The 24045-nt window shown below is 41.8% G+C and overlaps 1 protein-coding gene across 1 annotated transcript; it reads right to left on the reverse strand.

Moving 5' to 3' along the window:
* Nucleotides 1-1847: 1847 nt before the first annotated feature.
* On the reverse strand, nucleotides 1848-20681 carry snap25b (synaptosome associated protein 25b). The gene is made up of 6 exons (XM_072688934.1): nucleotides 20643-20681; nucleotides 18101-18149; nucleotides 13308-13425; nucleotides 6484-6600; nucleotides 5689-5833; nucleotides 1848-2719 (listed from the first exon to the last, which is right to left on the reverse strand). Exons 1-6 carry the CDS (start codon nucleotides 20661-20663, stop codon nucleotides 2651-2653), a joined length of 519 nt encoding a protein of 172 aa, XP_072545035.1. The 5' UTR covers nucleotides 20664-20681; the 3' UTR covers nucleotides 1848-2650.
* Nucleotides 20682-24045: the final 3364 nt, after the last annotated feature.

Below are 24045 nucleotides of genomic sequence, written 5' to 3' on the forward strand. Positions count from 1 at the left end.
CTTCCACTCACTGGCCACTTTATTAGAAACACTACCTTGTGCTTCCACTCACTGGCCACTTTATTAGAAACCCTACCTTGTGCTTCCACTCACTGGCCACTTTATTAGAAACACCTTGTTGGCAGTAGTTGGTTATTAACTGTAAATAACTGATATTTCTAAAGCTTGTTTTCTTCATATAACAGATAACAGTAAACCAGTGAGATTAGAAACACAATAATTCAGTTTTAATTAACAATTTCAATCATTTTTAAACTAATAATTTATCATTTTAACAATGACACTATAATAATAATAATAATAATATATGCTGGAATAATTCTGTGCTACTCTCTGATCTGTAAATGGTAAAGCAGTGTGTGTTTGAAGCTGTGTGTATTCCGCCGTGCCGGAGTGTGTTCTCAGTGACGTGGTTCAGCCTTAATCCCTCTAAAGCCTGAGCTTCAAAGTGGATCTCTGTTAGAGCAGTGTCCAGCAGAAAGCAGTCAGCGTGCTGGAGGCCATGTTCACTCCGTCAGAGACTGTTGGAGTTAATTTATCAGCAGTAACCCCAGACCTCCATCACTGCACTGACGGAGTCTCTTCAGTTCAATTATTCAGTATCTACTAATAATTATTCAGTATCTACTAATAATTATTCAGTATCTACTATGAATTATTCAGTTTCCTCTTTGAATTATTCAGTATCTACTATGAATTATTCAGTATCAATGATGAATTACTCAGTATTCACCATGAATTATTCAGTATTCACCATGAATTATTCAGCATCAATGATGAATTACTCAGTATCTACTATGAATTATTCAGTATCAATGATGAATTACTCAGTATTCACTATGAATTACTCAGTATCAATGATGAATTACTCGGAATTCACTACGAATTATTCAGTATCCACTATGAATTATTCAGGATCAATGATGAATTACTCAGTATTCACTATGAATTATTCAGCATCAATGATGAATTACTCAGTATCAATGATGAATTATTCAGTATTCACTATGAATTACTCAGTATCAATGATGAATTACTCGGAATTCACTACGAATTATTCAGTATCCACTATGAATTATTCAGGATCAATGATGAATTACTCAGTATCCACTATGAATTATTCAGTATTAATGATGAATTATTCAGTATCCACTATGTATTATTCAGTATCAATGATGAATTATTCAGTATCAATGTTGAATTATTCAGTATCCACTTTGAAGTATTCAGTATCTACTATGAATTATTCAGTATCCACTATGAATTATTCAGTATCAATGATGAATTATTCAGTATTCACTATGAATTATTCAGCATCAATGATGAATTACTCAGTATCAATGATGAATTATTCATTATCCACTATGAATTATTCAGTATCCACTATGAATTATTCAGTATTAATGATGAATTATTCAGTATCTACTATGAATTATTCATTATCCACTATGAATTATTCAGTATCAATGATGAATTATTCAGTATCAATGATGAATTATTCAGTATCCACTTTGAATTATTCAGTATCTACTATGAATTATTCAGTATTAATGATGAATTACTCAGTATTCACTATGAATTATTCAGTATTCACTATGAATTATTCAGTATCCACTATGAATTATTCAGTATCAATGATGAATTACTCAGTATCAATGAATTACTCAGTATTCACTATGAATTATTCAGTACCAATGATGAATTATTCAGGATCAATGATGAATTATTCAGTATTCACTCTGAATTATTCAGTACCAATGATAAATTATTCAGTATTCACTCTGAATTATTCAGTATTCACTCTTATTCAGTTTGTATGTGAGAGGACACACAGACCAGGCCAGACATTCAGCACTATTATTGTATTTTTATTTGCATGTTCCATTAATATTTTACAACGACTGATACAGTTCTGCAGATGATCAATAATTAAAAAGTGTGGCACTAATTCTGACGTTACGTTTCTGACATTTCTAGTGATGACATCAGGTGAATTCAGTCTGCACGGCTGTGATCACTGAAAGGGAGACAGGCTGGATGAACGTCAGTACTGTAACTGCACTCTCTCTCTCTACTGAAATAATAACATCCTCAGAACTCAGCTCCTCAACTCCACACTGATTCCTTCCCTGCTGCCTTCACTACTGTAGAATGCACAGCTGTGTGTGTGTGTGTGTGTGTGTGTGTACGATTTAATATAGCAATAGAGTTAAACACGCAAATACGGACACAGACAGCGGTGAAGTAAACCGTCAATAAATTTCATCCAGTAAAAGTAATAAATATTTTACTTTAAAAAAGAGAAAGAGAGAGAAAGAGAGAGAGAGTAGGCGTCTGAAACCTAGCCACCAGATTTGCTCTATATATACATACAGATGAAGCAGTTTGGCAGGGTGGGGGTGTGTGACGGGGTGTGGGGTGGGGGGTATACAGAGTCACTGTGGTCATTTCTACACTGACTGGACTACCATTAAAGACAGACGACACAGAACAACGATTCTCTATGGAGGAGCCGGCGGGGTTGATATGTGCAGGTGTGCAGACCTGTAGGGGGCGCTGGGGGACAGCACATGTGCACCGTGGCTGAGACAGCGTGGCGGGGGTGGGTTATGAAGTGGGTTATGGGGGTAAAAGGATTGTTTTTTGCAGTTTAGCCACTTCCCAACATCTTTGTGGCGCGCTGGTTAGCCTCATCAATCCGGGTTTTGTTGGAATCAGCCTGAAAGACAAAAGCAGCGCGGTTACAAACAGGAAATGATGCGTTATGACCATCCTCAGCGGCCAATAACAGCACAGCAGTCCTACTTATAGAATCCCACTGTGGTGTTTTACACCGGTTGTCAGCAACAGCAATAGTCAATGGCGATCCACATGTTAATGAGCTCATGCATATTAATGACCAATGTTCAGTCCCAAAAAACCAAAACAAATTAAATAAAATACAGAAACTAATAAACAAACAAACAAATTAGAAATATAAATATTTGTTATTATTATTACTATAATATCATCCAACATGATACATTTCTAATGTGTAGTATTATATATGTAGTATAAACAGTGTACTTTTCTATAACATATTACACTCTTTTTGCATTATATTATATTGTACTTTCACGTTTTTTTAAAGTACGCTGTGATTTCACACCTCACTTCTGATACGATCAGAAAAACAGAGCCCCGAGTTACCATCACATTAATGAATCCAGACGTCTGAAGCTCTAATAAAAGCTCCTCACAGAAAGTTCTGTGAAAGTAGTGTGTAGTGTGCGGTATTAGTGTGTAGTATTAGTGTGTAGTGTGCAGTATTAGTATTGATGTGCAGTATTAGTGTGTAGTGTGCGGTATTAGCGTGCAGTATTAGTGTGTAGTGTGCAGTATTAGTATTGATGTGCAGTATTAGTGTGTAGTGTGCAGTATTAGTGTGTAGTAGTAGTGTGTAGTGTGCAGTATTAGTGTGTAGTAGTAGTGTGTAGTGTGCAGTAGTAGTGTGTAGTGTGTGGTATTAGTGTGTAGTGTGCAGTATTAGTATTAGTGTGCAGTAGTAGTGTGTAGTGTGTGGTATTAGTGTGTAGTGTGCAGTATTAGTGTGTAGTGTTCAGTATTAGTGTGTAGTATTATTATTAGTGTGCAGTAGTAGTGTGTAGTGTGCAGTAGTAGTATGTAGTGTGCAGTATTAGTGTGTAGTGTGCAGTATTAGTATTAGTGTGCAGTATTAGTATTAGTGTGCAGTATTAGTGTGTAGTGTGCAGTATTAGTATTAGTGTGCAGTATTAGTGTGTAGTGTGCAGTATTAGTATTAGTGTGCAGTAGTAGTGTGTAGTGTGCAGTATTAGTGTGTAGTGTGCAGTATTAGTATTAGTGTGCAGTAGTAGTGTGTAGTGTGCAGTATTAGTGTGTAGTGTGCAGTATTAGTGTGTAGTGTGCAGTATTAGTATTAGTGTGCAGTAGTAGTGTGTAGTGTGCAGTAGTAGTGTGTAGTGTGCAGTATTAGTATTAGTGTGCAGTATTAGTGTGTAGTGTGCAGTATTAGTGTGTAGTGTGCAGTATTAGTATTAGTGTGCAGTAGTAGTGTGTAGTGTGCAGTATTAGTATTAGTGTGCAGTAGTAGTGTGTAGTGTGCAGTATTAGTGTGTAGTGTGTAGTAGTAGTGTGTAGTGTGTAGTAGTAGTGTGTAGTGCGCAGTATTAGTGTGTAGTGTGCAGTAGTAGTGTGCAGTATTAGTATTAGTGTGCAGTATTAGTGTGTAGTGTGCAGTATTAGTGTGTAGTGTGCAGTATTAGTATCAGTGTGCAGTAGTAGTGTGTAGTGTGCAGTATTAGTATTAGTGTGCAGTAGTAGTGTGTAGTGTGCAGTATTAGTGTGTAGTGTGTAGTAGTAGTGTGTAGTGTGTAGTAGTAGTGTGTAGTGCGCAGTATTAGTGTGTAGTGTGCAGTAGTAGTGTGCAGTATTAGTATTAGTGTGTAGTGTGCAGTATTAGTGTGTAGTGTGCAGTATTAGTGTGTAGTAGTAGTGTGTAGTGTGCAGTATTAGTGTGTAGTAGTAGTGTGTAGTGTGCAGTATTAGTGTGTAGTGTGTGGTATTAGTGTGTAGTGTGTGGTATTAGTGTGTAGTGTGCAGTATTAGTATTAGTGTGCAGTAGTAGTGTGTAGTGTGTGGTATTAGTGTGTAGTGTGCAGTATTAGTGTGTAGTGTTCAGTATTAGTGTGTAGTATTATTATTAGTGTGCAGTAGTAGTGTGTAGTGTGCAGTAGTAGTATGTAGTGTGCAGTATTAGTGTGTAGTGTGCAGTATTAGTATTAGTGTGCAGTATTAGTATTAGTGTGCAGTATTAGTGTGTAGTATTAGTGTGTAGTGTGCAGTATTAGTGTGTAGTGTGCAGTATTAGTATTAGTGTGCAGTATTAGTGTGTAGTGTGCAGTATTAGTATTAGTGTGCAGTAGTAGTGTGTAGTGTGCAGTATTAGTGTGTAGTGTGCAGTATTAGTATTAGTGTGCAGTAGTAGTGTGTAGTGTGCAGTAGTAGTGTTTAGTGTGCAGTAGTAGTGTGTAGTGTGCAGTATTAGTATTAGTGTGCAGTATTAGTGTGTAGTGTGCAGTATTAGTGTGTAGTGTGCAGTATTAGTGTGTAGTGTGTAGTAGTAGTGTGTAGTGTGCAGTATTAGTATCAGTGTGCAGTATTAGTGTGTAGTGTGCAGTAGTAGTGTGTAGTGTGCAGTAGTAGTGTGTAGAGGTAGTTTGTAGTGTGCAGTAGTAGTGTGTAGTGTGTAGTAGTAGTGTGTGGAGGTGGTGTGTAGTGTGTAGTAGTAGTGCGTAGTAGTAGTGTGTAGTGTGCAGTATTAGGGTGTAGTAGTAGTGTGTGTGAGAGGGTGAGGCTGAGAGGGTGAGCCTGAACCTGATAGGGTGAAACTAAGAGGGTGAAGCTGAGAGGGTGAGGCTGAGAGTCTAAGGATAAGAGAGTGAAGCTGAGAGAGTGAAGCTGAGATGGTGAGGCTGAGAGTGTAAGGCTAAGAGAGTGAAGCTGAGAGAGTGAAGCTGAGAGGGTGAGGCTGAGAGTGTAAGGCTGAGAGAGTGAAGCTGAGAGAGTGAAGCTGAGAGGGTGAGGCTGAGAGTGTAAGGCTAAGAGAGTGAAGCTGAGAGGGTGAAGCTGAGAGGGTGAGGCTGAGAGGGTGAGGCTGATGTTCTTTACCATGTCCATGATCCGGTCAATCTGGCGGTTCTGAGTGTCGATTTCGTTGCCCATGTCGAGAGCCATGTGACGCAGGTTACCAATGATGCTCCCGACCTGCTCCAGATTTTCATCCATCTCATTCTCTCGCGCATCATTTGTTACCCTGCACACACACACACACACACACACACACACACACACACACACACACACACAAACAATAGTCATATTGAGTGTGTGTACTCAGAGCGCCCCCGGCTCAGTCTGCCTCTCAGCTGTTTGATGTATGGAGCTCAACACTGATCACAGCTTATCAGCAGATCCAGCTCAGATACAGGAGCTGCTTATTTCCTTTCAGAAGCTTCATAAACACTGCTTTCATCTTCCTCTGAATCTGCTGTGGTCTAGACGGTGAGAACCACGACCTGAATACAAGTGCGTGAAGGCTTTAACCCTGCAAGGTCTGTGTTAGCTTAAAACCTTCCAGTGGTCAGAGGACCACTATTCCCAGTTTCCCCTCCAGAGGAAGTCCACTATTCCCAGTTTCCCCTCCAGCCCCTAGTTTATCTAACCAGGCCTTCATTACAGTAGATCAGGTGAGCTGCTGCTGGAACTGACCACATCCATACAGCGTCTGGAGTTCACCGAGAAGACCAGCACCCAAACCTGTGCTCTCCTAACTGTGCTCTTCTTTTGGTGTATATTAGCTCCAGTGCTAACTGGTGGGTAGGAGGCGTCTCAGATGGGCCATATTTGGGTTCAGGTGGGAAACCGGATACGTCTGATTTCACTGAACGATTCCTTAAAACTGACCTGCGAATGAATCCTCCACTGATGGCCATCTGCTCACGCTCATCCACCACACGGGCCGGCTGGCTGGACACCACTCCATCCTGATTGTTACCCCAGGACTGACCCCCACCTTTCAGCCTGAACAGTCGGAGAGGGCAGTGAGAGACGGGTCGAGCAGTGACAGAAAAACACTGAGACAGAACGGCTCCAGGTGCAGCGAGAGGACGCACACTAACGCTCAAACGTCTGGAATCAGCCGTGCCTGAAGGGGGCGACTGCGCCGATGCCGGAATGTTATCACTGACTGCAGTAATATTCAATATTTAATATTCAATATTCCAACTGCTGACTCAAAATCCTGGGGTGGGTTTTTACTTTCTGGACCTGGATTTGCCACCATTGATGATGGTTATAATAAAAGTCTCAAACTCAAAATATAAATATATATAAATACTTATATATAAAAAACTTGTTTTAATGGTCTATATTTCATTTAATTATTTATTTAGTTTAAAAATCAAGTCAATCAAATTAAACCATGGTAAAATGATGCATTTGATCATTTCCTTTTGCACAGAAAATGAATTAATTCATCTTTAATTAAGTTGAAAGTTGACACTTCTTCTCACCGTATTCTTAATTTGGTAATTATATATGCCAAATATCTTATGTGCCACAAATAGCACCAAACTGTATTTTAGATGTTTTATTTCTGTTATTTGAAGCTTTTCCGGAAGTTTTATTACATTTATTAAATTAATAAAATACTTAAAACTTAAATTCCAAACGTTTTGAACATCAGTGCACAGTGTAGACTTATAATGACGAGATGTGGAGCTATAGACAAATGGATCATGAATAAATCAACAATAAAATGTGAAAGTCATGAATGCATGAGTAGATAATGAAGGTTCTATTATGAGCTGAAATAATGTCCATCATTAAAGGACTAAAGTAATGACAGATGGATGGATGGACATGATTTTACTACAGATTCACAGACTGATGGTAACTAAAAAAACCACTTAGAACATTAGGATTAAAACAGACAGTAAAGTTCAGTCCTCATCTGACCTCAGAACCTGAATTTCATAAATCAGAGTTAGGCTGTAAATACTGAGTTAGACTGAGTTAGGCTGTAAATACTGAGTTAGACTGTAAAGACTGAGTTAGACTGAGTTAGGCTGTAAATACTGAGTTAGACTGAGTTAGGCTGTAAATACTGAGTTAGACTGTAAACACTGAGTTAGACTGAGTTAGGCTGTAAATACTGAGTTAGACTGTAAACACTGAGTTAGGCTGTAAATACTGAGTTAGACTGTAAACACTGAGTTAGATTAAGTTAGACTGTAAAGACTGAGTTAGACTAAGTTAGACTGAGTTAGACTGTAAAGACTGAGTTAGACTAAGTTAGACTGTAAACACTGAGTTAGACTGTAAAGACTGAGTTCGACTAAGTTAGACTGTAAACACTGAGTTCGACTAAGTTAGACTGTAAAGACTGAGTTAGACTGTAAATACTGAGTTAGATTAAGTTAGACTGTAAAGACTTAGTTAGACTAAGTTAGACTGTAAAGACTGAGTTCGACTAAGTTAGACTGTAAAGACTGAGTTAGACTGTAAACACTGAGTTAGACTAAGTTAGACTGTAAAGACTGAGTTAGACTGTAAACACTGAGTTAGGCTGTAAAGACTGAGTTAGGCTGTAAACACTGAGTTAGAGTGAGTTAGACTAAGTTAGACTGAGTTAGACTGTAAACACTGAGTTAGACTGTAAATACTGAGTTAGACTGAAAAGACTGAGTTAGACTAAGTTAGACTGTAAATACTGAGTTAGACTAAGTTAGACTGTAAACACTGAGTTAGACTAAGTTAGACTGTAAAGACTGAGTTAGACTAAGTTAGACTGTAAACACTGAGTTAGACTAAGTTAGACTGAGTTAGACTGTAAATACTGAGTTAGACTAAGTTAGACTGAGTTAGACTGTAAACACTGAGTTAGACTGTAAATACTGAGTTAGACTGTAAAGACTGAGTTAGACTAAGTTAGACTGTAAATACTGAGTTAGACTAAGTTAGACTGAGTTAGACTGTAAACACTGAGTTAGACTGAAAATACTGAGTTAGACTAAGTTAGACTGTAAATACTGAGTTAGACTAAGTTAGACTGTAAAGACTGAGTTAGACTAAGTTAGACTGTAAACACTGAGTTAGACTAAGTTAGACTGAGTTAGACTGTAAACACTGAGTTAGACTGTAAATACTGAGTTAGACTGTAAAGACTGAGTTAGACTAAGTTAGACTGTAAACACTGAGTTAGACTAAGTTAGACTGAGTTAGACTGTAAACACTGAGTTAGACTGTAAATACTGAGTTAGACTGTAAAGACTGAGTTAGACTGTAAATACTGAGTTAGACTAAGTTAGACTGTAAAGACTGAGTTAGACTAAGTTAGACTGTAAACACTGAGTTAGACTAAGTTAGACTGAGTTAGACTGTAAACACTGAGTTAGACTGTAAATACTGAGTTAGACTGTAAAGACTGAGTTAGACTAAGTTAGACTGTAAACACTGAGTTAGACTAAGTTAGACTGAGTTAGACTGTAAACACTGAGTTAGACTGTAAATACTGAGTTAGACTGTAAAGACTGAGTTAGACTAAGTTAGACTGTAAACACTGAGTTAGACTAAGTTAGACTGAGTTAGACTGTAAACACTGAGTTAGACTGTAAATACTGAGTTAGACTGTAAAGACTGAGTTAGACTAAGTTAGACTGTAAATACTGAGTTAGACTAAGTTAGACTGAGTTAGACTGTAAACACTGAGTTAGACTGAAAATACTGAGTTAGACTGAAAAGACTGAGTTAGACTAAGTTAGACTGTAAATACTGAGTTAGACTAAGTTAGACTGTAAACACTGAGTTAGACTAAGTTAGACTGTAAACACTGAGTTAGAGTGAGTTAGACCGGGACCTCAGAGCCAGTACTATTTGGGTGGTGAGTGATGATGACCAGATTCCCGCTGACAGTTCGGTTATGACGATTACCGTGTGTATAAAAGTAAAAGGTAAAAGCGTATATTTATACTTTATTTTCTGTAAATACGTGTTCAGAGTGTTCAGCGTGTTCAAGAGTGTTCAGCGTGTTCAAGAGTGTTCAGCGTGTTCAGCATGTTCAAAAGTGTTCAGTGTGTTCAAGAGTGTTCAGCGTGTTCCAGAGTGTTCAGTGTGTTCAAGAGTGTTCAGAGTGTTCAAGAGTGTTCAGCGTGTCCAGTGTGTTCAGCGTGTTCAAGAGTGTTCAGCGTGTTCAAGAGTGTTCAGCGTGTTCAAGAGTGTTCAGTGTGTTCAGAGTGTTCAGCGTGTTCCAGAGTGTGCAAGAGTGTTCAGCGTGTTCAAGAGTGTTCAGCGTGTTCAAGAGTGTGCAAGAGTGTTCAGCGTGTTCAAGAGTGTTCAGCGTGTTCAAGAGTGTTCAGTGTGTTCCAGAGTGTGCAAGAGTGTTCAGCGTGTTCAAGAGTGTGCAAGAGTGTTCAGCGTGTTCAAGAGTGTTCAGCGTGTTCAGCATGTTCAAGAGTGTTCAGTGTGTTCAAGAGTGTTCAAGAGTGTTCAGTGTGTTCAAGAGTGTTCAGCGTGTTCAGTGTTCAGCGTGTTTAGAGTGTTCAGCGTGTTTAGAGTGTTCAGTGTGTTTAGAGTGTTTAGAGTGTTCAGCGTGTTTAGAGTGTTCCAGAGTGTTCAGCGTGTTTAGAGTGTTCAGCGTGTTTAGAGTGTTTAGAGTGTTCAGTGTGTTTAGAGTGTTCAGTGTTCAGCGTGTTTAGAGTGTTCAGCGTGTTGAGTGTTTAGAGTGTTCAGTGTGTTTAGAGTGTTTAGAGTGTTTAGAGTGTTCAGTGTTCAGCGTGTTCAAGAGTGTTCAGCGTGTTTAGAGTGTTCAGCGTGTTTAGAGTGTTCAGCGTGTTTAGAGTGTTTAGAGTGTTCAGAGTGTTCAGAGTGTTCAGTGTGGGAGTGAATGTAGTAGATTCACCACAGGAGAGGAAACAGGCCTGCTCTCTCACTACAGCACCAGCAGTGTGCAGTAATTCAGCTTTCCATCAGTATTCAACAGCTTAACGTTCTGAGCTACTCACCAAGCAGTGTGTGTGCATCTGCCTGTCTACACACACACACACACACACACACACACACACACACACACACACACACACACACACACACACACAGTACTGTCCAAAGGTTTTAGTCCTCTGTGTGAATGTGTAGAGCTGCTGATCTGCTCAGTAAATCACTGATATCAGAATAAACACTAATAATAACACTCCTACAGAAAGTGGTGGAGGTTCTCCATCACTGTGTTCACCATCAGAACATCTCCAAAGTTCTCCTCATGGAGTCTAGTATTATTTAGAGTTCTCCTCAGATCAACACCTGGTTTGGTGGTAAATCAGGGCTTAATGATGGTAAATCAGGTGAGCTGCTGCTGCTGCTGCTGCTGATTGAGTTGAACACATCCTCCACGCTGTGCTGGCTGGACTGGGGGGCGTCCAGGAGAACCCTGGAGGAACCGAGCTCTGTTCTTCAGACTAGCTCACCGACAAGATCTCAAGAAGCTCTTGAAGCTCTTGTTTCTCCTTTTTACTGGATTCATGTTCAGCTGCAGAGCCGAGCAGTGGGACCTGACCTGTTACAGTATAAACACGGGTACTGCTGCCAGAGCTGCTGTAGAGGTACAGGATGAGGGGACTAAAACCTCTGTACAGTGTACAGGTATATGTACAGTGTATATACAGTAGTGTGCGTGTGTGTGTATCTATTCTGTTGGCTGGTAAGTAAAAATAGACTGGTGTGTGTGTGCATGAGTGTGAGTAAGCGAGTGTGTATGAGTGTGTAAGTGTGTGTAAGTGTGCAGTCATTGGCTGAACCAAACTCCACCGTGACCTTAATCCCTAATGACAGGGAGAATCAGGTAGACGCGAGTGTGTGTGAGTGTGTGTGTGTGTGTGTGTGTGTGTGTGTGCAGGATAACTGAACAGTAGCGTACACTCAGTAACAGTGGCAGGAAGAGTGACGTCTCTACACTCTCTATTACAGATAAAGCTTGGAGAACGGGTTCTCTGAAGAAATATCACAGGAGAACCGTTACAGAACCGCTCAGTACATTCTGAATGATCCAGATTCAGTAAATCAAATGTGCTAATGTGAAGAACCTTACTCAAATGTTTACAGAACCTCCATTTAATGTAAAGGTTCTACAGGAACCCAGAACCCTACACTCTAAATCAAGAACCTTTACTATGAGGAGTGTAAAAACACATTGAACCGAATACGGTCATTAATGGCATTACTGATGCGTTACAGGAATGCAGTATACTACAGTATAATGTGGTGATATTTAATACAGTATGAGCTTTTTTTTGGCTCAAATCAAATCCAGTTAAATTACTGTTAATTAATTAATACACTGTGTGGTCACTTTATTCTTTCAATGAATTCTAATAATTAAATTCTGGCTTCAGAATCCGCCCACTAATCCATGTTGTTCGGCTGGACAAGCTTTACAGGAGTCTGTATCTGATTCATTGTGGAGGTCAAAGATTTACACTCCTATGGGTCATTACTTCAGTTATGACTGTATGGCCACAGTGTAGTTCAGAATAGTCTGAATTTCAGAGTAAAAAAAGAAGTGAAATAAGGGAGTAAATCAAATATAATGAAGTTAGTGATTAAAGTATAAATAATGAATACAGTAAATATATATATATATATATATATATATATATATATATATATATATATATATATATATATATATATAGTGTATATATCAGTGGCTGTAGCTGAGAAACGTTTTCAGGCAGATAGTCCAGATGCATTCACATGCTCGCAGGTGGAGGGGAGAGTTACGTAACCATTCCTGCCATTTGTGCTAAATGCTGGAGTTCAGAGAAGGTGCTGTAAATGGTCGGTGAGAGCAGCGTTTCTATTGTGGAACAGGCAGTTCTGAGAGAAATGAAACAAGCACATGCATATCAAGCAGGCAGTTACAGGAGCAGTCTGGTGAATCAGTCCCCAACTCTGACCTTAAATACAGCCCATCAGCCTGGACATGTCTGTTTATTCATATTTATTCAAGTATATGTGTATTGTATATAAATAATATATATAAAATAATATAAAATAATAATATACAATATAATAAATAATATTGTAAAGGTGGTGATTCTTTAGTTTTACTCTTAAAAGCAAATATGTATACATTAAGAACTTTAGTCAAACAGGTCATATCTGGAAGTGGCGATATGTAAACATGTGTAATATCTGTATATCTAATAGGTTATATGTAGGTTAATGTGTAAATCATTGCTGTCACTCAAAAATCTCCATTTTTTGTTTTTCTCTAGAAATGCTTCAACATGGCTCACCTAATAAAAAAGCTTTTTACACTGAAAGAAGGTTTTTCCTTCACCTGTAAAACTGCTGTTCTGGAGATAAAAGGTTTTTGCGTGACTGCAACAATATACTCTGTGTACTTTTTATTGTGTATACAAACTGGTAAACCCGATTTTCACCAAACTGTTCCTTTACCATTTACGAGCATCAGGCCGTGACCAACGCCCCAGCGAAATGTAGAGCATGTGTGTGCATTCAGCTGGCAGAGAGAAGGGCCTAAAGCTACGGCTACGGGACGAGCGTCATCAGCGCTGCTGCAGATGAGCGTTAGCATGCATCCAGCTAGCAGCCAGCTAGCATAACTGCTCTCCTAGTCCTCTATTTAGTTAGCTTCAGGCAGGCGGGCAGGTGGGCGAGCAGGCGAGCGGGCGGGCGGGCAGGCAGGCAGGCAGACGGGCATCACCTACTTGTTACAAGGACACGGACAAAGACCACAGAGATTTCCTAGATCCGTCAAATTCTTTTCTGCTTCTTTCATGTCCTTATTGATCTGATCCATTCCCTCCTCGATGCGCTCCAGTTGTTCTGATATTAAACATTTAGCCAGTTACACCCCCCCCCAAAAAACCCCACAAAACAAACAAACAAATACCAATAAACACAAACAAAACAAAAGAAAGGAAGAAAAGAAAGGAAAGGGGAAGGAAGAAGAGAAAGAGAGACACTTAGGACACTCACAGCGACAGAGAGACAGTCAGACATCAGCACACGGGCGAGAGAGAGCCTCGGGCCCTTCACCAGTACCTACTTGTCACAGGGACATACAAGTCCACAGCATTTGCCTACATCTTTTAAACTTTTCTCGGCCTCCATCATGTCTTTGTTGATATGGTTCATGCCATCTTCAACACGTTCGAGTTGTTCTGGTTAGGACAAAGGGATGACAGCAATGAAATGAGATTTGTACACCCTGGCAGAGAGAGGAGGAGTGAGATCTTCAGGTGGAAATCGGCTAGACGGGACGGGACGGGACGGGGAGTATAGCTTCAGTGAGGAATCAGGGGCGTGAACTGAGGGGCAAAATGAAAGTAAAAGGATGTAGAAGATAAACTGAGCTAAAGTTATATTAATGTATTTTACTGTGTGTGTTTTACTAGACAATCCTCAACTTCACAACCAACACTGTTCTGCATTTATTCAATTATACTAACCAAATTATATTATAGTAGTCATATGTGTATGTGTTGGCACCCCTGGTTAAATGACACTGCTGATGCCCTAAGTGTAAATAAGAACATCCCCATCTTCATATTTTATTACAGTTTAATCACTGAATTTAAAATAGTGGAAAACAGTCAATTATAAAATGTGTCATGTACAAGAAATGACATATTTTATATGTTTTCTTTAATTTTGTATCAGTTAAATTCAGTTAACAAGCTAGAATTTCCTCACAGTGTCACTGATACGAAGCACCAAAATCCATTTGAGTGTTAATAGCGCCCTCTTGTGGAGAGTCAGGCAATTAAAAGCGGGCCAATGAGGTGCTTCACATCAAGAAATGACTGATATCAAGACTAGAAGAACTGTTTTATTGTTTACCTATACTGACCCCTCATTTAATAGTTTTCTGATAAATTAGATGAATAAACGGTAAAGAGTGTCTGTGGAGGATTCTTCTGATTTACACTTAGAAAATCAAACACACATGTAGTTCAAACAGGATTTTTGCATAAGACTGTAAATATATATGTGTGTGTGTGTGTGTGTGTGTGTGTGTGTGTGTGTGTGTGTGTTTTGTTAGCATGCAGTTATTTGCTGATATAATTAATTAAAATAATTCTGGTCCTGATACAGTTTGTAAAACTGATCAGCTGATCAGATCTTCTGCTGGGCTGTTAGTGCAGTGAATGGAGCTGGAGAGAGAGAGAGAAATGGAGATGCTACTCGCTGGCATTAGGAGCAGCTGCTGATGCCAGGGTTTACAGGAGGCCATTGGCACTGCTGTGCAGGCCTGGCATCGGCTGGCACTGGGTCACTGTGAGGGAGCCTGGCACTGCCCGACTCTGAGCTAAAAAAAGCACCCAGAAAAAAAACAAACCAGGAGGATGTGAGGTGCGAGAAGGTGAGAGTGAGGGAGGATAAATAGAGATAAAGAGCGAGAGCAGATAATAGAGAGAGAGAGAGAGAGAGAGAGAGAGAGAGAGAGAGAGAGTGTAGCAAAGGGGAGCTAAGGCCAGTTAGTTGTATGGGGTGTGAATGGGGTGTGACTGGGGGTCGGGGCGTATGACCGAGGGGCTTTTATAAACTCTGTAAAATCCCAAGGGGGTAGAAGAGAACTTGCTAAATGATGTAACACAGATCTGAATTTGACCACTTTGACTGATCAGAGGGTTTAGACCATGCTAGCGGTCCGTGCAGGATCAGAGCACTCGCTATACCGTCTGTACAGATGCTAACTCAAAGAGTCGGACACTCTTACAACAACAGTTTGGGGGAAATTAATATGCTAACATCATCCTCACACCAAACACACTCAGTTAGCCGAGGCAAGTTTGGTATCTGAAGTTAGCTAATGGTCAGCTATATGGCTAAAGAGGTAGCTAACAAGTAATATAAGCATATAACAACGAACTGGTAGCATGGATGAGTTAGGAAGGCTTATTCTATTAACATATATATTATATACACACACATTATATATACAATATTAAAACTAATATAACCAACTTCAGACACCAGACATGTCCAGGCTAACTGAACACATTAGAAGCTAACTGGCTACATCTGAACTATCGTCTGAACTGCTGAAAGTATTCGGACAGGGTAATATTCTCTGGGTTTACAGACTAGTGTTCTGACAACAAACCATACAGCTAATTGGACGCAGACGCAGACGCAGACGCAGAGATCCAGGCAGTGCAGCTCCAGCTAACAGTGGTGATGAGCTCTCTCTGGACTGGTGCTGCTCTGGTTTTGTACTGGTTAAAAGAACGGCCCAGTTAAAAGAGCATCACTGTACAGACGAGTCTCTCTCACTCTGAGATAGAGGAGGCCGAACATGACCATGCTGGTTGACCAGTTTAGCTCTTGACAAGTACAGAGTGGGCTTTCGTTTGAGCTGCTCTTCCAGCACGATCAACCTGACCAAGCTAAAGCACCAGACCCCATAGCATACTGTCCACTCTGGTCCACCAGGTTCATCAGTTTGACCAAGCTAGTCAACCAGTACGGTCAGCCTGATGACCAGTTTGGTCAAGCTGGTTTACCGAAATCAAATAACTGATTTCACTTGGATGACCAGCTTTTCAACCACCTTGACCAGCTTAGATCCCCTGACACCAGTTAAAAGCTGTGGACTTTCAGTGGGACTGAAGCAGCTAAAGCTACAGCATCCCATCAGCCACCAGTTCAGCTGCTGCCTGTTCTGTGTGGCTGGTCGTCCTTCTTTGTGACAGTCAGAGCGAACGGCTGTTGTGATCTGAGAGGGCGTGGCCAGCAGTAATCAGAGCGTATCTTCGTGAATGAGGCTCGTTACGGTGGTACAGCGCATAGGAGTGCGCCTGGATCGCGTGCGGCCGGATGTGGAGCGCCCCGCGGGCTCGTGGGAGGAGCACGGCATTCATTATTCATCTGAGGGAGGAGGAGAAGGAGCGCTGCTCTGACAGACTAATTAAACACTCTCCTCCGAGCCGAGAGGAAACTACACTTTGCATTATCCAGATGAAATGGAAAAGGGGTTGCCTGGAGGACTGGGGCGGCCTTGTTTATCTACAGAACCGTGACGCTTCACTCGGTCGTGTCAATTCCAGATCACTTATCACAACGTTTCTGCAGAACGAGGGGAAACTGTTTCGGTATTTTATGGAAGGAGAACCTGACCTCTATCTGCTGTGTCTGTAGCGTACGGTCGGTTAGCACAGACCTTCACTTCAACACGTTTCCGGGAACTCGTCCTTTTTCATTAAAATAACTGAACTTAATAAGAAGAGAACATCTTTTAATGTTCATACACAACACGGACAAAAGTACTGGGACACTTGCTCATTGACAGTTTCTTCCAAAATCACGGGTATTAATTAAGTGGAGTAACTGTCTCTACTGTCCTGGGAGGAAGACTTTCTACTAGATTTTAGAGGGGCATTGCTGTGAGAATTTGATTGCATTCAATGACAAACGCATTAGTGAGGTCAGGATGCTGGATGGGTGATCACTACTCCACCTCATCCCAATCCAAAAGTACTACATGGAGCTCCACCATCATCATTCCAGAGAACACAGTTCTTCCACTGCTCCACAGCTCCTCAATGCTGGGGGGCTTTATACCCCTCTAGCCCACGCCTGGCATTAGACAGCATGGAGCCAATAGGGTCATGATGTTGATCTGCTCCAGCGAGTCCTATTCTATTGGCAGTACTTCTCTACAGTACATTTGCACATCTGTATCAGCAACAGGTGCAGCTTAACGTAGCTGAATGTATTCATTAGAAGGGGTGTCCACAAACATTTGGACACAGAGCATACGCCCATTGATTTGAAGTGAGTTCTGACTGTTAGATGAGTGTCTGTGGAAACCAAGCGTTATGCTACAGGTGCGACTGACAGAGGTTAAAAAGGGCCAGACCGCTCCTTTAACTTCCTAAGAGGCTGTGAGAGTGTGAGAGTGATGAGCAAGGTCTTTCCCAGGGATTGTACACAGATCCATCGCAGCGTCAGCTGATGGAGAAGAGAGGTGTTTGTCATTACCAGCAACACTGATCGCTCGGTTAACTTTGGACATGTGGGCCGGAGGATCCGTCTCACTAATGCAGCTTCGGCCAGGCTCAGTTTCACCATTCTCACTACATTAAGTCTAATACTAGTCTAATAACAACTAACACTAGTGTAATCATGTCTGTCTGCACACTTCTACATCTACATCACTACATACAGCTGTCCTCTAGACGAACACACTGTGTTTACACTGCAGGCTAAAAGCAGATGTATTTTAGTTAAGCACTGAAGCTAAAGGAGAATATTTTGATTGGTGTGAGAAATAAATAGAACTTTTATCCTGCAGCATAAACCACACACACCCTTTTCTACAATAAACAGAACTGTCACTATAAAAATGAAAGCATAAAAGCTTTAATGTATCCATGGCTCATAATATAATGATAACATATTTCTTACAGAATATAATAAATATAAGGTCAATCAGAATTTAGATTTTGTATAAATAATAAAATAATATGATTATTATCTCTTCCCTGTAACTTACCTCCCTGCTCATCCAGCATAACCAGAGTTCTGATTCCAGCATCTTTACTCTGTTCCAGTGCAGAGGAGAGAGAGAGAGAGAGAGAGAGAGAGAGAGAGAGAGAGAGAGAGAGAGACAGAGAGAGAGAGACAGAGAGAGACAGAGAGAGGAGAGAGAGAGAGAGAGACAGAGAGAGAACAGAGAGAGAGACAGAGAGACAGAGAGAGACAGAGAGAGACAGAGAGAGACAGAGAGAGAGAGAGAGACAGAGAGAGAGAGAGAGAGACAGAGAGAGAGAGAGAGAGAGACAGAGAGAGGAGAAGAGAGAGAGAGAGAGAGAGAGACAGAGAGAGAGACAGAGAGAGACAGAGAGACAGAGAGAGACAGAGAGAGACAGAGAGAGACAGAGAGAGACAGAGAGAGAGAGAGAGACAGAGAGAGAGAGAGAGAGACAGAGAGAGACAGAGAGAGACAGAGAGAGAGACACAGACAGAACAGGAGAGATCAGCAAGAGCTTCAGATCACAGAACAGTAAAGAGGAGGAGTGCTGTGAAGCGAGAGGTTACCCTGAAGTTCCTACCTGTGGCCATCAAAACTCTATACCTCCTTCCTCAGGGTGTGACACTATGGGTCATCTGTGCAATACTGGCTACTGAGTGCTGACTGGCTGGTGTTCTGGCTACTGAGTGCTAATTGGCTGGCGGTCTGGCTGATAAGTGTATATTGGCTTGTGTTCTGACTGAATGCTAATTGGCTGGCGGTCTGACTATTGAGTGCTGATTGACTGGCATTCAGGCTACCGTGTGCTGACTGGCTGGTGGTCAGGGTAATAAGTGCTGATTGGCTGGTGTCCTGACTACTGAGTGCTGATTGGCTGGCAGTCTGACTACTGAAAGCTAATTGGCATGTTATTGGTTTATCGTTTAAGCCAATTAGCACACGGTTTGAATGCCGTTAGCATGCTAACTCGTTGTTGTTAGTGTGTTGGTTACATTAGCATCTCAGCTGCTGTGTAAAACTAAAGCAGCACCAAATCCGGTGAGTTTGGGCTAATGGAGGTCATATCTGAGAAAGTGTAGCTAAAATAAGAGGAATAGTTGAGGTACAGTGAGACGGCTTAGCCCAGCCGCAGCGCTTCCTTATGGAAAGGCAGTGAGCCGGCACAGATCTGCAGGCTAAAATTAGTACATCATGGTAAACACGCAGCAGGCCGGCGTTATTTAAAGGTAAATGGGCATGTGTGTGTGTGTGTGTGTGTGTGTGTGTGTGTGTGCGCAATATGGAGAGTAATTCTCCCCCGGGTACAATAAGGCTCTATTGACCTAAATAGAACAGATGATCCCCGTTTACCTCCCATCAGATCCTCCCATCATTTCATTATTTCACCCAGAGCCGAGCTGTGTGATGAAGTGTGCTAGCGGATGCGGCGGCGCTGGGCATCTGTCAGCTCCCGGCTATGCGTTGTCTAATTAATGAACACGCTCACTCTATTTTTGCGCTAGTAATGGGATCATGTGAGGATTTAATAAAGCGGACTGTGTAGGAGTGTCTATACGTTCCTCTGGATGACAGCCTGAATAATTAGCAGATAAAGAGGAGGAAATAATACTCTGCACAGGGGAAGCTAATTCTGCCCATTTTACTCACAGACCTGTGTTCAGGTCAGTGGATATAGTGACCACAGTCTGAACTCTGGGGGGGTCGCTTTAGCAGTTTTGTAGTTTAAACCCGTGTAAAGGTCTGATTTAATCCCGGGATGAGAGAACTTATGGAGTTCTGTACCTGACCCTATTAAACACCAACCTTCCCTTCAGTGTTTTAATACATTATCCCAAAGCTCACCTTCTAATGAACACATTCAAATTTAATCTGCACCCATTGCTGATGCACACACACAGCTTGTCTAGTCCCTGTAGAGAAGAAGTACTGCCAATAGAATAGGACCCTCTGGAGCAGATCCACATCATGACCTATTGGCTCCATGCTGCCCTAATACCAGGCGTGGGCTAGAGGGTATAAAGCCCCCAGCATTGAGGAGCTGTGGAGCAGTGGAGGAGCTGTGTTCTCTGGAATGATGGTGGAGGAGCTCCATCCAGTACTTTTGGGAGGAGTTAGGCATGATGAGGTGGAGTGATGATCATCAGTCCCAACATCCTGACCTTGTGACGCTCTTGTCGCTGAATGCCATCAAAACCTCACAGCAATGCCTCCTCCAATATCTAGTAGAAAGTACTGAATGGAGCTCAATCATCACTAGAGAACACAATTCTGCTGCTCCACAGCTGGGGGCATTATCCTCATCTAGGGTCTTGAACGTAGGGTCATGTGATCCAGAGCGTCCCACTTTATTGGTTGGTGCTTTTTCTATGGAGATTACACAACTGTGTTGGCAATGGGTTCAATATTAGAAGAGCTGTGTTTCTTCACACTGTCTACATCTAAACACACACACACACTGTAGTAAACCACAGGGCCATCCATCAACCCTCTTCTTTGGGGAAAGAGTGGATTTCTGATCCGGTTCTGAACCCGTGTGGACTTAAACATGGTTAGGTGTTCTTACCTCCTCCACCAGCTGCAGCATACGCCGAGTGCTCTCCAGCGACTGCAGAGAGAGAGAGAGAGAGAGAGAGAGAGAGTAGAGAGAGAGAGAGAGAGAGGAGAGAGAGACAGAGAGAGACAGAGAGAGAGAGACAGAGGAGAGAGAGCTGAGGAGAGCAGAGAGAAGAGAGAGAGAGACAGAGAGAGAGAGACAGAGAGAGACAGAGACAGAGAGAGACAGAGAGAGACAGAGAGAGAGAGAGACAGAGAGGAGACAGAGAGAGAGAGACTGAGAGACAGAGAGAGAGAGACAGAGAGAGAGACAGAGAGAGAGAGAGAGAGAGACAGAGAGAGAGACAGAGAGAGAGAGACAGAGAGAGACAGAGAGAGAGAGAGACAGAGAGAGAGAGAGAGAGGAGAGACGACAGAGAGAGAGAGACAGAGAGAGAGAGAGAGAGAGAGAGAGAGACAGAGAGAGAGAGAGAGAGAGAGAGAGAGAGAGACAGAGAGAGAGAGAGAGAGAGAGAGAGAGAGAGAGAGACACAGAGAGAGAGAGAGAGAGAGACACAGAGAGAGAGAGAGAGAGAGAGAGAGAGAGAGAGAGAGAGACACAGAGAGAGAGAGAGAGAGAGAGAGAGAGACAGAGAGAGACAGAGAGAGAGAGAGAGAGAGAGAGAGAGAGAGAGAGAGAGACAGAGAGAGAGAGAGACTCAGCATCAGACCCTTTACTGATCATCACAGCAATCCATACAGTGTAACCAACCCTTCATTACCAGTGTAACCAACCCTTCATTACCTGTGTAACCAACCCTTCATTACCTGTGTAACCAACCCTTCATTACCAGTGTAACCAACCCTTCATTACCAGTGTAACCAAACCCTTCATTTACCAGTGTAACCAACCCTTCATTACCAGTGTAACCAACCCTTCATTACCTGTGTACCCGACCCTTCATTACCAGTGTAACCAACCCTTCATTACCAGTGTAACCAAACCCTTCATTTACCAGTGTAACCAACCCTTCATTACCAGTGTAACCAACCCTCATTTACCTGTGTAACCACCCTTCATTACCAGTGTAACCAACCCTTCATTACCAGTGTAACCAACCCTTCATTTACCTGTGTAACCAACCCTTCATTACAGTGTAACCAACCCTTCATTTACCAGTTTTAACCAACCCTTCATTACCAGTGTAACCAACCCCTCATTACCGGTGTGTAACCAACCCTTCATTACCTGTGTAACCAACCCTTCATTACCTGTGTAACCAACCCTTCATTACCAGTGTAACCAACCCTTCATTACCAGTGTAACCAACCCTTCATTACCAGTGTAACCAACCCTTCATTTACCAGTGTAACCAACCCTTCATTACCAGTGTAACCAACCCTTCATTACCTGTGTAACCGACCCTTCATTACCAGTGTAACCAACCCTTCATTACCATGTAACCAACCCTTCATTTACCAGTGTAACCAACCTTCATTACCAGTGTAACCAACCCTTCATTACCAGTGTAACCAACCCTTCATTTACCTGTGTAACCAACCCTTCATTACCAGTGTAACCAACCCTTCATTTACCTGTGTAACCAACCCTTCATTACCAGTGTAACCAACCCTATCATTTACCAGTGTAACCAACCTCATTACCAGTGTAACCAACCCCTCATTACCGGTGTAACCAACCCCTCATTACGGTGTAACCAACCCTTCATTACCTGTGTAACCAACCCTTCATTACCTGTGTAACCAACCCTTCATTACCAGTGTAACCAACCCCTTCATTACCTGTGTAACCAACCCTTCATTACCAGTGTAACCAACCCCTCATTACCAGTGTAAACCAACCCTTCATTACCAGTGTAACCAACCCTTCATTTACCAGTGTAACCAACCCTTCATTACCTGTGTAACCAACCCTTCATTTACCTGTGTAACCAACCCTTCATTACCAGTGTAACCAACCCTTCATTACCTGTGTAACCAACCCTTCATTACCAAGTGTAACCAACCCTTCATTACCTGTGTAACCAACCCTCATTTACCTGGTAACCAACCCTTCATTGACCAGTGTAACCAACCCTTCATTACCAGTGTAGACCAACCCTTCATTTACCAGTGTAACCAACCCCTTCATTACCAGTGTAACCAACCCCTCATTACCAGTGTAACCAACCCTTCATTACCAGTGTAACCAACCCTTCTTTACCAGTGTAACCAACCCTTCATTACCTGTGTAACCAACCCTTCATTTACCAGTGTAACCAACCCCTTCATTACCTGTGTAACCAACCCTTCATTTACCAGTGTAACCAACCCTTCATTACCTGTGTAACCAACCCTTCATTACCTGTGTAACCAACCCTTCATTACAGTGTAACCAACCCTTCATTTCACCTGTGTAACCAACCCTTCATTACCAGTGTAACCAACCCTTCATTTACCTGTGTAACCAACCCTTCATTACCTGTGTAACCAAGCCCTTCATTACCTGTGTAGACACTCTGTCTGACCACTGACTCTGTTGATTTGGGTTTATTGTAATGGTATATAGTGGAGTGTGAGTGTGCTGTTTGCTGGTTAGGAGGATGTACAGTGTGTGAAGTGGAGGGACAGCTGTAACAGAAGGCTGTGCTCTAACAGAACTGCGTCTGCCATGACAACATTTGGTCATTTTCTTCAGCACTGTCTGTCCACTGTCCTTTCCATTTCCTCACTCGAAGCTCTGCTCATGCATTTTTAATGCTCGCCCATTACAGTCCAGCGCATTTATCTCAGATTCAAACCACTTCTTCCAGCACAAAGTCCACGAGCCGGTCAATATCGGCTCCGCTGTTCAGAGTGTGTTATTTTATCCGTGGTGGCGGATCGGGCCGGTCCGGCGCTTTAGTGCTCTACGTTACATCATCCCTGTTTATCTGAAGGAATGTCCTCACAGTGCCTTCACTCGAGCACAGAGCAATCTCACATAAACAGTCTGTACTGCTAACACCGGCAACGGAGGGACTGATTAACCCCAATTAAACTTAATGAAAAAACGATAAGTCAACGATTGACTAAAGTAAACAAAGGAGGAAAACAAATTATAAAATGTATTAAATGTGTAATAAAGGGCGGAGTAACCTGAATATAGTTCATGAAGGATTGATTAACCCTGATTAAATGTAATGAAGAGTTGATTAAAGTAGTAAAAGGCTTCCCCCTGATTTAGCCTGTTAGAACTAACTGATTAAAACTGGTGATGAAGAATTCATTAAGCTGATTAGACTCTGATATCTGAAGCTGTGTGATGACGCATTGATCAGACAGGTGATTAGATGTGTCGTAATGAGCCGTGGGAGAGTAGTCGGCTCTCTGTGGTGCTGGGTTGTCTGTGATTGTCCAGCAGGAGGTCAGTGTGATTAAAGCCCACCAGAGCA

Source organism: Salminus brasiliensis, chromosome 10 (genome assembly GCF_030463535.1).
Source record: "Salminus brasiliensis chromosome 10, fSalBra1.hap2, whole genome shotgun sequence".
NCBI classification, from domain to species: Eukaryota; Metazoa; Chordata; class Actinopteri; order Characiformes; family Bryconidae; genus Salminus; species Salminus brasiliensis.

Bases quoted from the DNA above. Each gene is read 5' to 3' on its own strand.
- snap25b (XM_072688934.1), bottom strand. From the start codon at position 20,663: ATGCTGCAGCTGGTGGAGGAG. The intron at 13,426-18,100 runs GTAAGTTACAGG...GTTTAATATCAG, and splicing joins TATGCTGGATGAGCAGGGAG to AACAACTGGAGCGCATCGAG. The intron at 2,720-5,688 runs GTAAAGAACATC...TTTGTCTTTCAG, and splicing joins TTGACCGGATCATGGACATG to GCTGATTCCAACAAAACCCG.